Genomic DNA, 24,049 nt, shown 5'->3' on the forward strand with positions numbered 1-24,049 from the left:
TACTCCTACTCTTTGCTTCCTGTCTGACAACCAGTTCTCAATCCATGTCAGTACACTACCCCCAATCCCATGTGCTCTAACTTTGCACATAAATCTCTTGTGTGGGACCTTGTCGAACGCCTTCTGAAAGTCCAAATATACCACATCAACTGGTTCTCCCTTATCCACTCTACTGGAAACATCCTCAAAAAATTCCAGAAGATTTGTCAAGCATGATTTCCCTTTCACAAATCCATGCTGACTTGGACCTATCATGTCACCTCTTTCCAAATACACTGCTATGACATCCTTAATAATTGATTCCATCATTTTACCCACTACCGATGTCAGGCTGACCGGTCTATAATTCCCTGTTTTCTCTCTCCCTCCTTCCCACAGATTGGTGAGAGAGAAAGGAAGGGAGGGTGAGGGGGTGGGGGGGGGGGAGGGGGTGGGGGGGGGGGAAGAGATCACTGCTGCTGAACTGAGACGCGTCAGGAAAATAATGTATTCTTTTCAAAATCGAGTTCAACAATTTCAGACCATAACCTCTGCTCCATATTTTTTTTCCCTTTCCTCCCTTTTTTTTTTACAACCTCCCTTTTTATTCTCTTTCCTGTGGCAGCCGGTGATGATTCTGCTCTTCACGCCCCATCTAGACTCATCTTTTGTTTCTTAACTTGTGCCATTACCATCTCATTTTTGCCCATCATCCCTTTTGTCTCTCTAATCTCGCCTGCCTTCCACCCTATCACAGACCTTCCCTTTTGTTCTTTCCTCCCCTCCCACTTGCACTGCCCCTGCACTTCCCGAAGAATCTGTTACATTTCGAACGATTGCCAGTTCTGACAAAAGGTCACAAACCTGAAACGTTAACTCTGCTTCTCCCCACAGATGCTGCCTGACCTGTTGAGATTTCCAGCACTTTTTGTTTTTATTTAGGAAAAGAATGTGTTCTTATGAAAGTTAACAGTTATGCACAGAGTGGTTCCATGCAGTTTCCAGTTTGTTGGCACCAGTCACTCTGTAAAAACTGGAACTTGCTGTCTAACAGCACTGTGGGGTAAGTTCACTGTACGGACTGCAGCGGTTCAAGAGGGCAGCTCACTAACCCCTTATCAAGGGCAACTAGGGATTGGCACTAAATGCGGGCCTTGTTTGCGACACCCTTATCCTCAGAATGAGTTAAAAAAAAAGAACAGATTTAATCTTGATTGGTCTGCGTGGAGCCAGTATTAAAAGGCACGCAATTGGTCATAAAGTCTTCCTTCTATGGTGAAATTTCTATGATTATATTTACATTTACACAGCGCCCCATCACATAGAAATACCTCAAAGCGTTTTACCCACAGTGAATTACTCTTTGAAGGTCAGTGACTTTTCTTATGTAAGTAAAGCTGAGGTGCAAACTCTAGGACAGCTTTTCCAGTTCCTGCTCCTGTTCCCGGACGGAACATTGGGCTTGTGATCCTCTCTACCCCATTTTGCTCACTGCAACGTGCCCTGCCGATCCAATACACCCAGACACAGCAGCAGGAAAATCTCTCGCTCCACATCTTTACTCTTTCCAAGTACCAGTAAGCCCCCGTGATTCTGACATTGTCCCTGTTCCATCTGAACCACATTGAGAGTTGCTCTCCTAGGCACCAGTCCCAACTGCACCACGGAAATTCCAAACTGGCAGCACTGCCATTTTGAAAGTTGCTTGCATTTTGGATACCTTGGTAAGAGTTTCGGTGTTTAAGCACAAGAGTCTAAGAACTACTTTGCACTCAATTCATCGCTCAGATTACATGACACATATTGGTGTAGAAGGAGCTACATAGAGATGCACAGGCCAGGGAGTTCCTTGGGGCTGTGCCTGTTCCACCGCGCTAACTCCAGCGAAATTTCGGCAGAAGGGGATTTCGGGGAAAGTCAGCCCCGAGAAAACCCCTTGGCCACAGTCACTGAAGGCTAAGCTGTATCGCTCTATCCACCCCCTCACCCCACTTCCTTACCTGTAATTAACAGGCCACCGTACCATCCACATGCGGTGATAGGACAGAGAGGTCACAGAGAAGCAAGTCACCAGGGTCAGCGTGTAGAAAGTGGAGACAAACACTTTGCACAATCCCTCGTTCCATTCATAGTCCGAGTGCTGCCTCCGGAGCTGGATGACCGAGTACATGGTGATGGGGATGCCCACGTTAAGGATGTGCGTCCCGGCCAGCGTGCAGATGAGGAATTCCAGCGGCTTCCATTTCTTCTGCTTGGCGCTGATGCTAAGGATCCCCCAGGTATTGGCCAGCAGAGACACCCCCGAACAGATCAGCCACGCCAATGCATTGGTGTACAAGCTCTGCTCATCCGTGTTCTCACTCATGGCGGATCGTGGAGCTCCCATTGCATGGGACCTGTAGCATGAGCCTCTTCATCCCACACATAGGAATGCCGCACAGTCACGAGATATCTCCACTACCTGTGCATTTAAAAAAAAAGGATTAGTATTAAAAATGACACAGACATTGAATTGCGGAACAGGCTCGAGGGGCTGAATGGCCTACTCCTGTTCCTCATCATCATCATAGGCAGACCCTTGGAGTTGAGAAAGACTTGCTTCCACTCTAAAAATGAGTCCTTAGGTGGCTGAACAGTCTAATACAACCACAGTCCCTGTCACAGGTTCCTGTTCCTATGAGCTCCCTCAAAGGCTTAGTGAGTAAAATATGTTGCACTGAGAGGTAACAACCTGAAGGCACCAGAATTGACCTCCAGTCTGTTCAGATTTACCTCATTGCAGTGGGAGCACTATACTTGGCCTCAGTGCCACTGGAGTACAAGGAGGAATATCAGCCACTCCTGATGGCTATTCAGTGATCCCCTCCGCCCCACCTCACCCACCTCTCACTGCACTTGTGTGTGTGTGTGTGTGTGTGTGTGTGTGCACGTGCGTGTATGCACATTGAGCAAAGACAGGATCAGGCTCAATTGTGATGCTCTCCATGGTCAAATAACCTACCGATACTTGCCATCCACGCTCAAGCCTGAAGATTGGCCACTTGGGAATGATGGGGGAGGGGGCGTTGTCTGACTCTGTGAAACAATCTTCAAATAAGAAAAACAACTGGCAATTACACGGTGACATGTCAGATCTCAGAAATGTCTTCACGAGCTTATGACAATGATTTACTTTAAACCTGTTTGTTGTTTATATAGATACATTCACAGTTATTTCGTGCACAGCACAATCTCACAATCAGATTAATTAATTTATCTCTGCTTGGTGTTGATTGGGTGAAGAATTCTGGTGAGACACTGAGAGAACTGCCTGCTCTCTTTTTTTATTTATTAATCCCCAGAATGTGGGCATCGCTGGCAAGGCCAGCATTTATTGCCCATCCCTAATTGCCCTAATTGCCCTCGAGCAAGTGGTGCTGAGCCACCTGTTTGAACTGCTGCAGTCCACGTGGTGAAGGTACTCCCACAGTGCTGACTGTGTTGTAACGGCTTGGTACAACTAAGTGTCTCGCTGGGCAATTTCAAGTAGTGACATCGGGCCCCTGAGAACCCCTGGTGCTTCCTGCCCTAGCTTTAGGGGTGACTCCACCAGAACGGCTTGGATAGACTGGGGCTTGGACCAGGAGTTGGATAGACTGGGTCCTGGCCTATCTTTGCACTTTCTGCATTGGCCAGGTAGGGGCAGAGACTCCAACACTCACCCACCCCAACTCAACCCTTCCCCACCCCACCCCGACACTCCTCCACCCCAACACTCCCCCACCTCACCCCGAAACTCCCCCACCCCACTCCGACACTCCCCCACCCCAACCCTCCCCCGACACTCCCCCACCCCGACACTCCCCCACCCCACCCCGACACTCCCCCACCCCACCCCAACACTCCCCCACCTCACCCCGAAACTCCCCCACCCCACCCCGACACTCCCCCACCCCACCCCGACACTCCCCCACCCCACCCCGACACTCCCCCACCCCACCCCGACACTCCCCCACCCCATCCCGACCCTCTCCCACCCCATCCCGACCCTCCCCCAGCCCAACCCTTCCCCACTCCACCCCACCCCAACCCTCCCCCACCCCACCCCGACACTTCCCCACCCCACACCGACCCTCCCCCACCCCGACCCTCCCCACCCCACCCCGACCCTCTCCCACCCCACCCCACCCCGACCCTCCCCCACTTCACCCCACCCAACCCTCCCCCACCCCAACCCTCCCCACCCCAACCCTCCCCCACCCCGACCCTCTCCCACCCCGACCCTCCCCTACCCCAACCCGACACTCCCCCATTGCAAGCCAGCACCCGCTCACCCCAAGCTGACCGTCCTCGTCCAGACGTTCCACACCCTTCAGTGCCATATGCCCCTTGCCAAAGTAACATATCGCACCCCTCCCCCCCACCCCCCCAACCCCCCAACCCCAAAAAGTTGGCTGGACTCAGCAATGGTGGTCCCTGGTAGGCACATCTCACTATTTGCATAGAGCTAACCCCCCACCTCCCACATCACCCACTCCAAATTCTTGGGGGCCAAACATCCATCTGCAATACTGAAACAGGCAGACTGGAATTTGGTTTAACATCTCACCCGAAGAACGGCACTGGGGAGTCAGCCTAGACTGACTGCTCACGTCCAGCAATGGTTCCTGAAACCCTTCCCTGCTGGGCCAATGTCTGCTGGAGAGGAAGGGGAAGGAAACTGAAAAGCGAACCGTATAAAGCAGATCGGAACAGCTCCTACCTGCTTCCGAGGGAAAATGTTTTCATCCTCTTTAAGTGACCGAACTAGAAAGAAGAAAATATTGAAAATTCTACATGTAAATCATTTCAGTAAAAGAAACCCAAATATCAGCCTTCTGCTGCAGGAAACTCAACTCAGCAGCCTACTGAGGGCAGAGCTGCCAGCCAATTCTTAAAATAAAACTGTAGCTGAAGAAAGAAGATGTACAGTGTTAATAACTGGATCCTGGAGTCACGCTGCATGCTACTTCAACATCACCGTCTCAGGGCAGATTATTAGCCTCTGTCAATATTGCACGTACCTACCCCTTCTAGACGGACAGACGCATTACATTGGGAAATGGCCGGGAATGCTGTCTAATACAGAGGATGGGTTGTTCAATCTCCAAGAACAGTTTGTGGAAAAGATAAAACATTAATGCAGGCTGGTCCCTGCAGCGAGCGTTTCCATGGTCACGTATGCGTTAGGGGTGATGCAAATAAAGGATGAGAATCCAGTCTTAACTTCCTCCTCCGACAAATGCCTAAATTCCTAGCTTTGCCTCCGTTTTTGCTGCTTTTCTCACCCCCACAGTCCCGACCGTTGCCTTTCGTACAGTAGAACCTAAGGATATTTAGGAAAAGGCCATTGGGCCCAACAAGCTGATCCATTTATCATAGATCAACCCATCCAATCCTCTCCTTCCCTTATCCCTCAATCCGTTCTCTCTTCAAGAAAGAAAGACTTGGATTTATATAACGCCTTTCACAATCGCAGGATGTTCCAAAGCGTTTTACAACCAATGAAGTACTTTTTGAAGTGTAGTCACCGTTGTAATGTAGGAAATGCAGCATCCAATTTGCGCAAGCTCCCACAAACAGCAATGTGATAATGACCAGATAATCTTTTCCATTTGTGCACAGGATGTGGGTTTACGTTGGCAAGGCCACATTTATTGTCCATCGCTTGACTTCATGAAGCAGTTGAAGATGTTTGAGTTGAAGAAGTTTCCCTGAGGAACTCCTGCAGTGACATCTTGGGGCTGCGATGACTGGCTTCTGACAACCACAATCATCTTTCTTTGCCTTGGGAATGTCTCCAGCCTCTGAAGGGGTTTTTCTTTGACCCCCATTGATTTCAGCTTTGCTTGGGTTCCTCTGTGCCATATTTGGTCGAATGCTGCCTTGATTGTGAAGGGCCACTACTCTCCTCTGGCATTCAGTTCTTGCCTCTATGTCTGGATCAATGTTGTCGTGAGATCTGGAGCCAAGTTTATTCTGGCAGAACCTGAACTTAACATTGGCAAGCAGGTTATTGATGAATAGGTGCTGCTTGATGGCAGTGGGGGGAACAGAATTGGCTGGACATTGATATCGATGATCGTGGGGACCGTCGAAGAACTCTGATTGATCACCTACTGGACACGTCTGGCTGCAGATATTTGCAAACACTTATCTCCTGCACTCAAGTGCTGGGTTCCACCATGGTTGAGGATGGGGATTTCATGGAGCCACCCAGTTAGTTCTGTTGCCTGTTAGTTGCCCGGTTGTCCAGTGACTAATGGTGTACCGCAAAGTTCACTGCTGGGCCCCCAGCTATTTACAATATACATTAATGATTTGGACGAAGGAATTGAATGTAATATCTCCAACTTTGCAGATGACACTAAGCTAGGTGGCAGTGTGAGCTGTGAGGAGGATGCTAAGAGGCTGCAGGGTGACTTGGGCAGGTTAGGTGAGTGGGCAAATGCATGGCAAATGCACTATAATGTCGATAAATGTGAGGTTATAAACTTTGGTGGCAAAAACAGCAAGGCGGAATATTATCTGAATGATGACAGATTAGGAAAAGGGGAGGTGCAACGAGACCTGGATGTCATGGTACATCAGTCATTGAAAGTTGGCATGCAGGTACAGCAGGCGGTGAAGAAGGCAAATGGCAGGGAGGTCTTACTGCAGTTGTACAGGGCCTTGGTGAGGCCACACCTTGAATATTGTATACAGTTTTGGTCTCCTAATCTGAGGAAGGACATTCTTGCTATTGAGGGAGTGCAGCGAAGTTTCACCAGACTGATTCCCGGGATGGCTGGACTGACTTATGAAGAAAGACTGGATCGACTAGGCTTATATTCACTGGAATTTAGAAGAATGAGAGGGGATCTCATAGAAACATATAAAATTCTGACGGGACTGGACAGGTTAGATGCAGGAAGAATGTTCCCGATGTTGGGGAAGTCCAGAACCAGGGGTCACAGTCTAAGGATAAGGGGTAAGCCATTTAGGACCGAGATGAGGAGAAACTTCTTCACTCAGAGAGTTGTGAAACTGTGAAATTCTCTGCCATAGAAAGTTGTTGAGGCCAATTCGTTAGATATATTCAAAAGGGAATTAGATGTGGCCCTTACGACTAAAGGGATCAAGGGGTATGGAGAGAAAGCAGGAATGGGGTACTGAAGTTGCATGATCAGCCATAATCATATTGAATGGTGGTGCAGGCTCGAAGAGCCAAATGGCCTACTCCTGCACCTATTTTCTATATTTCTATGTCCACCACCATTCTCAAATAGATATGGTAGGGCTCCAGAACTTTGTTCTGATCTTTTGTGGGACCACTCAGCACCATCTATACCCTACAGCTTTGTGGTGGTAAACAATTACGCTGCTGCTGATGGCCCACAGTGCTTGGTGGGTGATCAGTTGAGGGCTTCAGGTCAGTTCCTTAATCTGTCCATGCAGTTAGTGCCACAGAACATGGTGGGGGATGCCTTTACAGGGGAGAGGAGACTTTGTCTTCACCAGGACTGTGCTGTCATGGACAGAAAGTCTGCAACAGTAAGGATGCCATCCAGTAGGTTGCTTCCTCATGTTGGTTCCTTCACCACCTAACGAAGGCCCGGCCTGGCAGTTGTTTCCTTTGGCATGCAGCCAGCCTGGGCAGAGGTGGAACTACTGAACCACTCTTGGTGGAGCACATTGAACCCACCCCCTCACCACCCCCCCACAAAGCAAATTCTGTGCTACTCTCAGTGTAGGGTAGTGGGGCGGGGGGGGGGGGGGGGGGGAGTGAGGAGCAGGAGTTGGTGATCAGCAGCAAGTTTCTTTGGCCATGTTCGACCTGAGCCACAATACATTGCAGGGAAGGGTTAGAGCAATACAATACAGACTAGAGCAGGGTCAGGGCAACATGATACATAGCGGGACAGGGTCAAAAATAACCCAAGATGTACCATGGCATACGTGTCCTGGCCAATACTTATAAGAACATAAGGAATAAGAGCAGGAGTAAGCCATTTGGCCCCTCTAGTCTGCTCCGCCATTCATTAAGATCATGGCTGATCTGATCATGGACTCAGCTCCACTTCCCTGCCCGTTCTCCATAACCTTTTACTCTCTTATCACTCAAAAATCTGTCTATCCCTGCCTTAAATATATTCAATGACCCAGCCTCCACAGCTCTCTGGGGCAGAGAATTCCATAGATTTACAACCCTCTGAGAGAAGAAATTCCTCCTCATCTCAGTTTTAAATGAGCAGCCCCTTATTCTGAGACTATGTCCCCTGGCTTTAGTTTCCCCTATGATAGCCCTCAATCAACATAACAAAAACAGATTACCTGATCATTATCACATTGCAGTTTGTGGGAGCTTGCTGAGCGCTAATTGGCTGCCGCGTTTCCTACATTACAACAGTGACTACATTTCAAAAAGTACTTCATTGGCTGTAAAGCACTTTGGGACATCTGGTGGTTGTGAAAGGCGCTATACAAATGCAAGTCTTTCTTTTTTCTTTCATGGCATGGTCAGGGTAACACATTACATACCAGGGCAGGTTACAGGGCAAATATTCACACTGCTACTGGGCTCACCAAGGTGGGGGGGGGGGATGCGTCAACTGCCCACAGCAAGAAGGCACAGTGCAGATAAAGTGTGACGGGTTTCTCATCTCCCAGAGTAGATCACGCAGCTAGGCTAAGATTAACATGCTTGGTTAGCAGAGATACTTAGAATCATTGAATCAGAGAAGGAGGCCCTTTGGCCCATCGTGCCTGTGCCGGCTCTTTGAAAGAACTCTCCAATTAGTCCCACTCCCCCTGCTCTTTCTCCGTAGCCCTGCTAATTTTTTCCTTGTCAAGCAGATATCCAATTCCCTTTTGAAAGTTACTATTGAATCCGCTTCCACTACCCTTTCACGGCAATGAATTCCAGTTACTTGCTGCGTGAATGACTAAACCATATCTCCCGCTGTCAAAGAGAACTCCCACACACACTCTGCCATCACAGGGCTTGAGAGAGCAACCTGTCTGAGTTGAAGCTGTTTCTAAACCACTGGAATTTAATCAGCTAATTAGATGAATTTTCATTGTTTTGATGAAAAGCCTTAAAGTGCCCAGTTTGTTTCACACAGAGCCATTAAGATGCAGTAAGCAGCCGATATAATAAAGCACCCAGGAGAGCGGGCTCCGATCACAAGTGTCTCCTGCACTCCATGTCTAATCAGCTCTCATTTGTTCGCAAAAGGCTCCATTGGTGGCACTCAGAACGTTGTGGCTTCAACGTCTGCCCCGGGACTTGAGCTCCCGGCAGGGAGTTAAGCTTGATAGGTCGGAGGATTGGGGCGAAGGAGTTGTAACCCTCCTCCACCCGACTCTTCTTTCATACATGGCAGCCGGCTGCAAGCGGAGAATAACGGTCTCACTCCTGTCATCCCGGGTGGCACTGCAGTGCACCACTGAGGGTATCGTCCTTCAAAATGGATATTAAACTGAGGCCTCAGATAGACATTGAGAACCGAGTCCCCTGCTCAGATAGATAGTAAGGATCCCCGCGGCATTATTCAAAGAAGAGCTGGGCGATCTCCCAGTGTCTTGGTCAACATTCCTCCCTCAAGCAAAGCCTTGTCCCATTCAAGCCTCTGGGCCCTTGCTGTGTGCAAAATGGCTGCTGTGTTTCTCTCCATAACAATGGTCACTGTGCTTCAAAGTATTTCATCTTACACGAAGTGCTTTGAGCTATTTCTCGATGATGTGCAAAAGTGCTTACACAAGTGCGAGTAGTTCTCCTTCCGCACATGCTGTATAGCAAAAAACATCATCTGCCTGTAAGGTGCAAAAGACATTCATAGAAACATAGACATAGAAAATAGGTGCAGGAGTAGGCCATTCGGCCCTTCATGCCTGCAACACCATTCAATGAGTTCATGGCTGATCATTCCCTCAGTACTCTTTTCCTGCTTTTTCTCCATATCCCTTGATACCTTTAGCCGTAAGGGCCATCTTGAATATATAACTCCCTCTTGAATATATCCAATGAACTGGCATCAACAACTCTCTGCGGCAGGGAATTCCACAGGTTAACAATTCTCTGAGTGAAGAAGTTTCTCCTCATCTCAGTCCTAAATGGCCTACCCCTTATCCTAAGACTGTGTGCCCTGGTTCTGGACTTCCCCAACATCGGGAACATTCTACCTGCATCTAACCTGTCCCGTCCCGTCAGAATCTTGTTTGTTTCTATGAGATCCCCTCTCATCCTTCTAAACTCCAATGTATAAAGGCCCAGTTGATCCAGTCTCTCCTCATCTGTCAGTCCAGCCATCCCGGGAATCAGTCTCGTGAACCTTCGCTGCACTCCCTCAATAGCAAGAACGTCCTTCCTCAGATTAGGAGACCAAAACTGAACACAGTATTCCAGGTGAGGCCTCACCAAGGTCCTGTACAACTGCAGTAAGACCTCCCTGCTCCTATACTCAAATCCCCTAGCTATGAAGGCCAACATACCATTTGCCTTCTTCACCGCTTGCTGTACCTGCATGCCAACTTTCAATGACTGATGAACCATGACACCCAGGTCCCATTGCACCTCCCCTTTTCCTAATCTGCCACCATTCAGATAATATTCTGTCTTTGCGTTTTTGCCACCAAAGTGGATAATCTCACATTTATCCACATTATACTGCATCTGCCATGCATTTTCCCACTCACCTAACCTGTCCAAGTCACCCTGCAGCCTCTTAGTGTCCCCCTCACAGCTCACACCACCACCCAGTTTAGTGTCATCTGCAAACTTGGAGATATTACACTCAATTCCTTCATCTAAATCATTGATGTATATTGTAAATAGCTGGGGTCCCAGCACTGAGCCCTGTGGCACTCCACTAATCACTGCCTGGCTTTCTGAAAAGGACCCGTTTACCCTGACTCTCTGCTTCCTGTCTGCCAATCAGTTCTCTATCCACATCAGTGCATTACCCCCAAAACCATGTGCTTTGATTTTGCGCACCAATCTCTTGTGTGGGACCTTGTCAAAAGCCTTTTGAAAGTCCAAATACACCACATCCACTGGTTCTCTCTTGTCCACTCTACTAGTTACATCTTCAAAAAATTCCAGAAGATTTGTCAAGAATGATTTCCCCTTCAATAAATGCATGCTGACTTGGACTGATCCTGTCACTGCTTTCCAAATGTGCTGCTATTTCATCCTTAATAATTGATTCCAACATTTTCCCCACTACTGATGTCAGGCTAACCGGTCTATATTTACTTGCTTTCTCTCTCCCTCCCTTTTTAAAAAGTGGTGTTACATTAGCTACCCTCCAGTCCATAGGAACTGACCCAGAGTCGATAGACTGTTGGAAAATGATCACCAATGCATCCACTATTTCTAGGGCCACTTCCTTAAGTACTCTGGGATGCATACTATCAGGCCCCGGGGATTTATTGGCCTTCAATTCCATTAATTTCCCTAACACAATTTCCCGCCTAATAAGGATATCCTTCAGTTCCTCCTTCTCAATAGACCCTCGGTCCCCTCGTACTTCCGGAAGGTTATTTGTGTCATCCTTCGTGAAGACAGAACCAAAGTATTTGTTCAATTGGTCTGCCAATTCTTTGTTCCCCATTATAAATTCACCTGAATCCGACTGCAAGGGACCTACGTTTGTCTTCACTAATCTTTTTCTCTTCACATATCTATAGAAGCTTTTGCAGTCAGTTTTTATGTTCTTGGCAAGCTTCTTCTTGTACTCTATTTCTCCCCTCTTAATTAAACCCTTTGTCCTCCTCTGCTGAATTCTAAATTTCTTCCAGTCCTCAGGTTTGCTGCTTTTTCTGGCCAATTTATATGCCTCTTCCTTGGATTTAACACTATCCTTAATTTCCCTTGTTAGCCACAGTTGAGCCACCTTCCCCGTTTTATTTTTACTCCAGACAGGTATGTACAATTGCTGAAATTCATCCATGTGATCTTTAAATGTTTGCCATTGCCTATCCACCGTCAACCCTTTAAGTATCATTTGCCAGTCTATCCTAGCCAATTCACGCCTCAAACCATCGAAGTCACCTTTCCTTAAGTTCAGGAACCTAGTTTCTGAATTAACTGTGTCACTCTCCATCTTAATAAAGAATTCTACCATATTATGATCACTCTTCCCCAAGGGGTCTTGCACAACAAGATTGCTAATTAGTCCTTTCTCATTACACATCGCCCAGTCTAGGATGGCCAGCTCCCTAGTTGGTTCCTCGACATATTAGTCTGGAAAACCATCCCTAATACACTCCAGGAAATCCTCCTCCACCGCATTGCTACCAGTTTGGTTAGCCCAATCAATATGTAGATTAAAGTCACCCATGATAACTGCTGTATCTTTATTGCATGCATCCCTAATTTCTTGTTTGATGCTGTCCCCAGCCTTACTACTACTGTTTGATGGTCTGTACACAACTCCCACTAGCGTTTTCTGCCCCTTGGTATTCCGTAGCTCCACCCATACTGATTCCATATCATCCAAGCTAATGTCCTTTCTTACTATTGCATTAATTTCCTCTTTAACCAGCAATGCCACCCCGCCTCCTTTTCCTTTCTGTTTATCCTTCCTAAATGTTGAATACCCCTGGATGTTGAGTTTCCAGCCTTGGTCACCCTAGAGCCATGTCTCCGTGATGCCAATTACATCATACCCATTAACTGCTATCTGCGCAGTTAATTCGTCCACCTTATTCCGAATGCTCCTCACACAGAGCCTTCAGTCTTGTCTTTCTAACACACTTTGCCCCTTTAGAATTTTGCTGTAATATGGCCCATTTTGCTTTTTGCCTCAGGTTTCTCTGCCCTCCACTTTTACTTTTCTTCTTTCTATCTTTTGCTTCTTCCCCCAGTCTACTTCCCTCTGTCTCCCTGCATAGGTTCCCATTCCCCTGCCATATTAGTTTAACTCCTCCTCAACAGCACTAGCAAACACACCCCCTAGGACATTGGTTCCAGTCCTGCCCAGGTGCGGACCATCCGGTTTGTACTGGTCCCACCTCCACCAGAACCGGTTCCAATGTCCCAGGAATTTGAATCCCTCCCGTCTGCATCACTCCTCGAGCCAGGTATTCATCTGAGCTATCCTGCGATTCCTATTCTGACTAGCACGTGGCACTGGTAGCAATCCTGAGATTACTACTTTTGAGGTCCTACTTTTTAATTTAGCTTCTAGCTCCCTAAATTGGTCTTGTAGGACCTCACCTCATTCAGTACTGTAAGGTTCAAAATGATTAAAAAAAAGAAAAGACTTGCATTTATATAGCGCCTTTCACGATCACCGGATGTCCCAAAGCACATTACAGCCAATGAAGTACCTTTTGAAGTGCAGTCACTGTTGTAATGTAGGAAACATGGCAGTCAATTTTGCACATAGCAAGCTTTCACAAACAGCAATGTGATAATGACCAGATAATCTGTTTTTAATGTTGACTGGGGATAAATATTGGCCAGGACATTGGCAATAACTCCCCTGCTGTTCTTCAAAATAGTGCCATGGGATCTTTTATGTCCACCTGAGAGAGCAGATGGGGCCTCAGTTTAACATCTCATCCAGAAGACGGCTCCTCCGACAGTGCAGAGCTCCCTCAGCACTGCACTGGAGTGTTGGCCTAGATTTTTGTGCTCAAGTCTCTGGAGTGGGACTTGAACCCACAACATTCTGGTTCAGAGGCAAGGGCGCTACCAAATGAGCCATGGCTGACATGATGAATTTAGCAACACAGTGGTACAGTACTTATAATATGTTCCAGGGAGCACCTCCTGTTCACTTGCAGCCCCTTAACAAGCTTGATGAACCGCACCTTTTCACTTTGGGCTCCCCAGTCAGGGAGGGTCGCCAGCTCTCCGGCTTGTCCTGGAGTCCCCCGCAATTAAAGATTAATTTCCCGCACACCACTGCGAGCAACCCGGGAGAAAAATCAATGGGTCATTAAAGAATTTTCTTTGAACCGTTCTGTTTATTAGTTATAGATTGTTGGAGCTTGGCGATCAGAGCTGTTTGACAGCAAAGAATCATCCAATCGGGTGATGAAGAATCTGTTCACTTTCCAATTGGCCGTGAGAAGGTGGTGCGCCGCTCGGATGGACATGCCGGGCAACCAATGGCAGGAGCCTGTGGGTGGGCGGTCGGCGGCCACGTGACCAAACTTTCTGGAATACATCCAATCAGAGTTGATAAGCGTACACATGAGCTGGAACTCCCGCTCCCTTTTCTGCTCTCTTGTAACAGAAAGCGAAAGATTATTATACGGAGACGGAGGTGTCCTAGCGAGTGACAAGTGGTCTATTAAAATACTCCTACTCAGTAGACATATTGGCCCTATAAATTGTATTTTTCCTGTGGTGAAGTTCCCGCCTTCCAATCGATAAATGTCTTCACCAGAATGATTGAAAGCAGTTGCTTGCTGAATGGGGAAGTCACAAGGTTCCATCGTTCTATGGCGTTGTGTGCTGCAGTTTTCCTAAAAGTGGCCCTCAAGCTAGACATTACGGACTCAAGCTCGACATTAGGGATTACGGACTTCAATGAACTGTTAGTGAGTCACCCATTAACTCAATTAGTTAAGCCAAGGGCCCTGGTCAGTCCAACTTTACTTGCCGTAGATCTTGACCCATGATGGTGAGATTCACCCAGCAAGTACAAAAATAAAGAACAAAGTACTCTGGATTAATTATTAAATTGTAGTAATATATCGTTACTAAGAAATCAATGAAACAGAGCACAGTGCCATCCAGTGTCAAATAGGTCATTAAACAGCAATGACCTCAGATAGGCAATTGCTTAATACAAATGGATTGATGTTCAAATGCATAAACTCAGATAGAAATGTAACTCACAGTTTATGGTTTGAAAGTGCAGGTTCATCTTACATGTTAGTTGTTGTGTTGGGGAGTACTGTAGCTTACTCCGGGGAGCACACACCCCTGCTCCTGGCCTGGACCCTATCTCTGCTCATTCTGGAGCCTTCAGTGATGCTTGCCTCTCTCTAGTACTGGTTCCCAGACCGCAACCCCTCTCCAGTTTCCAGTCTCTCAATCCCTTCTCTCTTCTCTCCCATTCCTGGTATTCCTACCCCCGCCCCCGATGATAATTAGGGAAATTTAAGTCTTTAGAAATATATATATATATATATATTGTCCTGGCCAATACTTGTCTCTCAACCAACATAAAACAGATTATCTGGTCATTATAACATTGGTGTTTGTGGGAGCTTGTTGTGCAAAATTGGCTGCCGTGTTCACGACACAGCAACAGTGACTACACGTCAAAAGTACTTCATTGGCTGTAAAGCGCCTTCGTATGTCCTGAGATTATTATATGTAGATATATATCTCGCAGGTTGGGGCCATAAAAGGAGCGGCGGCCATGGGCAGTGTGGCAGCGTACCACGGCAAGATACAGCGCGAGCTGGTGCAGGAGGGCGATGGCAGTGAAGAGGGACATCATCAAGGTCCAGGTCGGTGATTGGAGTGTGGGCAAGTACAGCAGGAGCGGCGAGGTCGGGGCGAAGGAGTGGCGAGAGACTGTAGGGGGACGTGATCGGGGCCCGGGAGAGGCGTGAGTTCGGGGCCAGAAGAGGCGAGGGCCCAGGGGCAGCACGGGCCAGCCCACACTGCGATATGTGTGCACACTAAATCCGTGCAGCAGAGCAGGTCTCCAGTTGTCTTGGTTAATCCTTGCCACCGGACCAAGACCTAGCTCTGTCAAGCCCGTGTGGTGGCTGGTGTGCAACGGCCACCACTCGTTAAACAAATCCAAGCACAGGCATCTTCCAGCCTACACTATGTAGTTCAGGACCTGGAATATTAGGTCCTTCATTGAAACTTCTGTGAATTCATCCTTTTTTGGCATGGAAGCAAGTCACCCTCGTTTCGAGGGTCTGCCGATGATACATATATAAATAAATATGTTTTTACTCCCTCCACAGGATGGCGATGTAGCCTTTAAAAAAGCAATAGTCCAAGAAGGCCTGCTATTTCTATTTGCTCCAGAGATGGCGCTGCATTCTCCCTCACCCTGTCATAACAAGTGAACCTACCATTGCCACCGAGTCCAGAGCAGTACAGAGGCCCAGAACTTACACCCACCACTTTGACCTGCAAATGACCCTGCCCCAAGGGGTAATATAAATAATCGGTGGTGGACGCTCAACCCACAGAGGCAGGGGATCTCAGAGCGGCTTAAAATACAACGATCTCTGGAAATCAACCTCCTTTCTAAGAGGGCCTATTTCATTGTGACAGCCTGTAACGCTCTGGCGTTTTCCAGGCCAGGGTGCTACACTGGGCCCCACTTCTGCCACTCCGTTGTCTAGGACACTGGTATCTCGCCAGCGTCCAGACTACTCGGGACAAAGGAGGCAGGAGCAGTGGGAAATCCAGAGGTTAGTGCCATCCCACCGACACTGCGCCTTCCCATCAGGCTTCCAATGTGGCAGGCAGAACTACTGCCTGCTCCCACCCCTGCCCCCAACAGATATTCCCTGTGCATCATCTGCTGAGCGGGAGACCTGGCGAGGGTGAAATTCTCCTCGGGCGGCAGCACAAATGTCATCGCAAAAGAAAACCAGGTGGTGTGTCCTGCCTCTGTCTGATCTCTCCTCTCCCTTTATTTGGTGGTATTCTGCCCCAGATCCCGAGGAAATTTGTCAGCAACTTTACTTTGGCGGTTGGAACAGCTCGGTTGAAATGCTAATGTATGCGGTTTGACAGATGGAATTGCAATTTCTTGATCAAGTGTGAAACCCATTCTGGTAGACTTATGCAAAGGATGCCACAGTTTCAAAGCAGTGCCATCTCACCTACCGGTGTGTAAAGACTGCAAACAGCTCTGTTTACTTGTTTACTTCCAAAGAAATGGTTTCACACGAAAGAAGGCTCACAGCACAAAAACACAGTCCTGACAGCAAGTTTTTAGTTCTGGCATCAGAGCCAGACTCTCCATGAGCAAAATGGAACTCATGTCATTGTGGCGCAACATCTCATCTTGAAGGTCTATGAAAGAGGGAACATAATTGTTTCATCCAAAGAAGCTATTGGTTGCCAAGCTATTTAGTTGGAAACTACTTACTGAAAAGTGGCTATTAATTAGGTTTTGTGCGGTTTACTATCTTTTTTGCTTCTTTATGTTATTTTATCTGTAAATAAATCTGACATGGTAATTTAGCCTGTATGCATTTGTCTGGTCGGGGGATGGATGTTTTTCCACCTTCTATGGGGAATATGGCAGTCATCCCATACATTCTCTGTTGAGCGATTTGTCATAATTTAAGACTAATTGTAAAACTGGCAGTACACTAACATATGGCAGAGAAGGAAATTGTAGGTTTCAGGTCATAAGAGAAAAGAAAATGGCAAATGCTGGAAGTCTGAAATAAAACTAGAAAATACTAAAAGTACTACAGCAGTTGTCAGCATTTGTAAAGAGAAAGGATAAGTTAACATTTTAAAATGTACTCTTCAACAACAACTTGTATTTATATAGTGCCTCCAATGTAGTAAAACGACCCAAGGCGTTTCACAGAAGCATAATCAGACAAAATTTGACACCAAAAACCACCAGACATAATTTGCAACTGAAAACTGAAAGATAAGCAAGCACCTCCCAATCCCCCAACCTCCAGCACCTCATCATCATCATAGGCAGTCCCTCGGAATCAAGGAAGACTTGCTTCCACTCTTAACATGAGTTCTTAGGTGGCTGAACAGTCCAATACGAGAACCACAGACTCTGTCACAGATAGTTGTTAAGGGGAAGGGGTGGGTGGGACAGGTTTGTCGCACGCTCTTTCCGCTGCCAGCGCTTGATTTCTGCATGCTCTCGGTGATGAGACTCGAGGTGCTCAGCGCCCTCCCAGATGCACTTCCTCCACTTTGGGCAGTCTTTGGCCAGTGACTCCCAGGTGTCAGTGGGGATGTTGCACTTTATCAGGGAGGCTTTGAGGGTGTCCTTGTAACATTTCCGCTGCCCACCTTTGGCTCGTTTGCCGTGAAGGAGTTCCGAGTAGAGCGCTTGCTTTGGGAGTCTCATTCTGACATGCGGACTATGTGTCCTGCTCAGCGGAGCTGATCAAGTGTGGTCAGTGTTTCAATGTTGGGGATGTTGGCCTGGTCGAGGACGCTAATGTTGGTGCGTCTGGCCTCCCAGGGGATTTGTAGGATCTTGCGGAGACGTCGTTGGTGGTATTTCTCCAGCGCCTTGAGGGGTCTACTGTACATGGTCCATGTTTCTGAGCCATACAGGAGGGTGCGTATTACTACAGCCCTGTGCACCTAGAAGGACAAGGGCAGCAGACGCATGGGAATGCCACCAACTCCAAGTTCCCCTCCAAGTCACATAGCATCCTGAGGTGGAAATAAACCACCGCTCCTTCATCGTTCTGGAACTACCTATCTAACAACACTGTGGGAGCACCTTCACCACACGGACTGCAGCGGTTCAAGAAGGCGGCTCGCCATCACCATCTCAAGGGCAATTAGGGATGGGCAATAAATGCTGGCCTTGAATAAATAACAAAAAATGTAAAATAAAGTTTGGAGCTGGAACAACAGATACTCAATGAAAGAGGGAGTTAATGGGATTAATAACCATCAGTTTGATCAATAGAAAACTGTTGGATGATACAAGATATCATGTCAGTGAGGCCAGGGAAAGACACTGAAGTCTCTCAAGCTCACAGCCTCCCACTCCGTGGATCTGTGCATAGTAATGACAGCACACATTTAAAGCTTAAATTCCTGCTCTCTGGGAAGGTGCAGTTTCTGATGGGACATTTATACATGGGTCACAGATGTAACTTCAAGAAGCTGGAACAACAACTTGTATTTATATTGCACCTTTAATGTACTAAAACATCCCAAGGCGCTTCACAGGAGTATTATGAGACAAAAAATTTGACACCAGGCCACATAAGGAAAAATTATGGCAGGTGACCAAAAGCTTGGTCAAAGAGGTAGGTTTTAAGGAGCGTTTTAAAGGAGGAGAGAGAGGTAGAGAGGCGGAGAGGTTTAGGCAGGGAATTCCAGAGCTTAAGGCCTAGGCAACAGAAGGTGCAGCCACCAATGGTTGAGCGATTATAATCAGAGATGCTCAGGAGAGCAGAATTAGAGGAGCACAGACATCTCAGGGGGGTTATGGGACTGGAGGAGATTACGGAGATCGGGAGGGGCGAGGCCGTGGAGGTATTTGAAAACAAAGATGAGAATTTTGAAATCGAGGCATTGCTTAACCAGGAGCCAATGTAAGTCAGCGAGCATAGGGGTGATGGGTGAGAGGGACTTGGTGCGAGTTAGGACACAGGAAGCCGAGTTTTGGATCACCTCAAGTTTAAGCTAGGGGTGATTTTGTCTATGGAGCACTTTATATGCAATACTGTAATGCTGGATTAAATCCTTTTGGCAAGGTTGTTCATTCACTGCTCTCTCTTATAAATTGAATTTGTCATGAAAATTATACGTCACATTTCAGAAAGGTAACCGCTAAGTAGGCCTCTCCTGCAGAAAGCAGACGATACCGTGCAGGTTTGCGAATATGAACTTATCCATTTTATCAAAAGAACAGGTCATTTGACCAGGAATTGGTTGTAGCTCTCCCGCCTCCTCCTGATGTTTATTGGGTAAATCCAACATCAGATATGGCACAGCGGCATATAGAGCAGGAGGTTTGAGCTCCAGTCTCTGCTGTTAGTCGATCTTAGCCAAGATGTCAGTTGAGGTGTTGAAATAGGATACGTAAGGAAAATAGTCGGCCAGAAACCCCATCCTGACTCCTGCTGGTTAGTGACGAGTGTCGATGTCAGGTGAGGACAGGATTGGATTTGGCTGTGATTCTTTCCAATGACAATGCTTGCTGTCTGGTTTACTGGAGGGCTTCCTGCATCCAGGGAATCCTATCCAGCAAGAGTCAGTTCAGCAGAGGAGGAGTAAAGATAAGTGGGGAAATATTAGAGGGAAAAAATGATATGTGCAAAATTTTTAAAAAATGCAATCAAGACCTGCAGCAAGATACAATAAATATTGCCCCCAAATTCATGAGTGAAGATTCACTGCTAACCATTATATTATTTTTCTACCATGTATTAAAGAGTGAAATGTTTAACACCTACTTTTAATTTAATTACATCAGCTTGGCTGAGTTGGTAGCACTCTTGCCTCTGAGTCAGAAGTTTAAGAATTCAGGCTTAACTCCAGATTTCAGCATATAACCTGGGTTGACATTTCAGTGCAGGATTGAGGGAGCACCGCATTGTTAGAGATGCCATCTTTTGGATGAGGTGCTAAACTGAGGTTTTGCCTGCCTGCTCAGGTGGATGTTAAAGACCCTATAGCACTAGTCATGGGTCACAGCCAGTTCTCCTGCACTTTATGGCCTCTTCTTGTGACACTATTGCCTCAGCGTGTGGCACCCTTGCCTCCAAGTCAGAAGGTTGTGGGTTCAAGTCCCACTCCAGAGACTTGAGCACAAAAATCTAGGCCGACGTTCCAGTACAGTGCTGAGGGAGTGCTGCACTGTCGGAGGCGCCATCTTTCGGATGAGACGTTAAACCATTGCAGTCAATGGAACAGAATATCAGGCGGAGCGTTTAATGGGCGGACAATCCAATGCTTGCCCTACTGCCCAAGACACATTTCTAACCCCATTCTCTAGTCATTCATTGATTTGCTTTATGTAGGACCTTGCTGTGTGAAAAATTGGTTGCTGCATTGGCCTGAGCAACAACTATGATTCAACTTCTAAAGGAATCAATTGGTAACAAAGCGCTTTGGAATGTCCAGAGGATGTGATAAGGCACTAGATACATGCTAGTTCTTTCATCATTAAAAAAAATATTTAATGGAGACATGAATATTGAAGATACTGCACCATGATCTCTAATTAAAGTAACCAGATAGAGTAAGGATTCAGTAGTGAAGCAGTACTATATTTATTGCTTTGGTTGGTATTTTTAAAATAACCTATTTTTACTTTATGGTTGCCCATACACTTGGTGGGAAATTGGCATAGAGTGTTAACGTACCAGCAGATGGTATATCTGAGTGGGTACAGGCTCAAACTTCTCACTGCGCCCGGTTCCCAATCTCTGCTATGAGGAGGTGCCAGTTTAAAAAAAATAGAGCAAGAGTCACCAGCAGCTCCCTCCTACATGCCTTCTGGTGGCTGGCTCACAAGAATCAAAGGGCCTCAGAAACATAGGAAGAGCAGTAGGCCATTCAACCCTCGTGCATGTTCTGCCATTCAATTCGATCAAGGCTGGTCTGTGCCTGAACTCCATTCACCCGCCTTTGCTCCATATCACTTGATACTCTTACCCAACAGAAATGCCTTCTGGGACTCGCACCTATCTTACTTTGGATGAGGTGGTCCAGCTTTTGAGCCGGTGGTCTGAATGTTTCAAAAACGTGAAGCAGACGCCACAGAGCCACTTTTACAAACACGCTCTTGCCTGTGGGGAGTCCAACTGTTGCCACCGCACCTTGGGAAATCCAAGGCCATTCTCTGTGACTTCCTGAGAGCCACGGCAGGTGATAGTCATTGTCTGAGTCTCAAACGTGACTTCATTTGTCAATGACTCGTCGCTGGCAGTTCAGAATCGCATTGGCTGTTAATGCAGAACGCCCACAGAAGGCAAAATATTAGAAAACGTAAATCACCACAAAGCAGTTAAACAAGACCTTTGCTTTTGGTCAGCTGGCTGCATGGTGCACATCAAGGCCCCAAGTTTCCACACGCGGTGAAAAAGGCGCACCTCAGAACTGGGCGCCTGTTTTTCGCGCCGAAAACGGCGCCGGAAAAAAAATGCGGTATTCTCGAGCTCCTTGGAGCTCGATGTCTGCTTGGCGCGGCACACAGGGGGCGGAGCCTACCACTCGCGCCGATTTTGTAAGTAGGAGGGGGCGGGTACAATTTAAATGAGGCTTCTTGGTGCCGGCAACCCTGCGCGTGCGCGTTGGAGCGTTCGCGCATGCGCAGTCTGAAGTAAACATTGGCAGTCGGCCATTTTTAAAAGTGCTGCAGAAAAAGTGAAGATTTGTTTCTTGGACCCCTGCAAAGGCTTGTATTTTAATTTTCTTGATATTTCTGTGTGTGAGGGAGTGCTTTTAGCAGCACTGCTGAATAAATCACCTGCTGAAATCAGTGAGTTCAGCTTTTCACTGCTAAACTTGCAGAACCGGTGCCTGCAAATTAAGGACTGTGTGTTTGAAGAAATAAAAGTGCCAATTCAACTTTGCAATGGATCAACTTCCACCAAGAACAAAGAATTTCTTGCATGAGGAAGCAAACCATTGCATAACATGTGGTGCACCCATTCTGCAAATTTAAATATAAAGATGTCGATGTGGCTGCCTCTCCCTGTCCAAATGGCCTCAGTCAGTCCCCCTCACAGCTCGAAGGCTGCTGCTGCTCCCGGCCAGCCACTGACGCCGCTGCAATCCCATGGCCGAATGGCCTCAAGTCCGTCCGTGTGCTGCATCTTCGCGGGGAATGAAGGCCTGCCTCAAGCACCGCAGCTCAGCTCGAAGGCTGCTTGCTGCCGCTGCCGTCGAGACACTGACGCCACACCGCTGCCTGAAAGGCCTGCCTGAAGCACTTTCACACAGGTCGGAACATGGTTTATTTAATCTTTTCTTTGCTTATAAATTTTTATTCAGGTTGGATTTATTTGTATAATATTTGTATAAGTATAACTAAGGATTTATTGTAGAATTTAATGACTTCCCTCCGCCCCCCCCCCCACCCCACCTCGATCCCGACGCCTAATTTGTAACCTGCGCCTGATTTTTTAAAGTGTAGACAAGGTTTTTTCAAGCGTACAAAAATCTTCACTTGCTCCATTCTAAGTTAGTTTGGAGTACGTTTTCACTGTGGAAACTTTCAAATCAGGCGTCAGTGGCCGGACACGCCCCCTTTTGAAAAAAAATTCTGTTCCAAAGTGAAACTGTTCTACCTGACTAGAACTGCAGAAAACTAAATGTGGAGAATTCCGATTTCTAAGATACTCCGTTCTACACCCAGTTGCTCCTAAAAATCAGGAGCAAATCATGTGGAAACTTGGAGCCCAAGACTCTTAATGGCTTGGCTAAAATGGCGGACGGTGGGCCTTTCATAATGAATTAACCCATTCCATTTTAGGAACATCCAGATTGTCTAAAACCAGGCCGGGTACAACCCTGGCACCACATCTCGTGCTTCACCAACGCTCAATGCAGTCACAGGGAGTAGAGTGGAAGGTACATGCACAAATATAAACACTCACTCAAATTGATGAACTCAGCATTAAAACAATCTCAAGTAGGCTGCACAGTATATATATTTTTTTTAAACAGCAATTTCCAATCCCAGGAAATGTGCAAACTCTTCTAGGTCCATGTTTGTCTTTTTAATATTGGATTTCATATTGCTTTCATCAAGCAATCAACCTTTTTCAGCTGAATGCACATCTCCTCACAGAGGAAGTATTCCCGAGCTGCCTCATCAAATCAGCGATGAGTTACTCGTGACCACCCACATTAATAAGCCCCTCCGGCCATCATCCCCAGTCATCACTAATCCCCCTCCACAATAATCTCACGATCCACACTTCACACATTCCAAAATATATACCTTTGCTGCTGGTAAACAAAAAATAGACACATCACTTAGATTTTCTAAATTAATCACGCCACCGATAACAAATTAAATCGTCTGAATCAAATTCCTGTTGATTGATTATCTCTTTCAACTAGATGTATTTGGGATTGTGTCTTTCATGTTTCTTCAGAAATAAAGGTTGAAGGGCCAGGAAAATGTTTGCTTCCATTGTCTACCAATTCTCACCGATTATTTCTGTTGGGTTTTTAATTCCGCTTATAGGTTTTAAGTCATTTCCCTGACAATCTTGGTGGATCGGGGAATAGTGAACATTAGCAAACAGATGACATTGAGCCTGGGGCGTAAAACCCTGAAAAAGAAAGAACTTGCGTTTCTATAGCACCTTTCATAACCTCAGGATGTCCCACAGCGCTTTACAGCCAATGAAGCACTTTTTGAAGCATTGTCACTGTTGTAATGTAGGA

At 46.9% G+C, this 24,049-nt stretch overlaps 1 protein-coding gene across 3 annotated transcripts in view; it reads right to left on the reverse strand.

Moving 5' to 3' along the window:
• The window catches only part of LOC139229318 (probable G-protein coupled receptor 153), an 89,868-nt gene that overhangs the window by 45,257 nt on the left and 20,562 nt on the right, over positions 1-24,049 (reverse strand). For 2 of the 3 annotated variants that reach the window (XM_070861009.1, XM_070861010.1), the window contains exons 2-3: positions 4,721-4,764; positions 1,980-2,440 (exon numbers count right to left, since the gene is read on the reverse strand). In XM_070861009.1, the coding sequence (XP_070717110.1) occupies positions 1,980-2,365 (386 nt within the window). In that variant the 5' untranslated portion in view covers positions 2,366-2,440; positions 4,721-4,764. Of the gene's footprint in view, positions 1-1,979; positions 2,441-4,567; positions 4,610-4,720; positions 4,765-24,049 lie in introns of those variants that run through there. The other variant, XM_070861011.1, reaches the window with a different exon arrangement.

The sequence above is a fragment of the Pristiophorus japonicus genome, chromosome 18 (assembly GCF_044704955.1).
Source record: "Pristiophorus japonicus isolate sPriJap1 chromosome 18, sPriJap1.hap1, whole genome shotgun sequence".
In the NCBI taxonomy this organism is placed as follows: Eukaryota; Metazoa; Chordata; class Chondrichthyes; family Pristiophoridae; genus Pristiophorus; species Pristiophorus japonicus.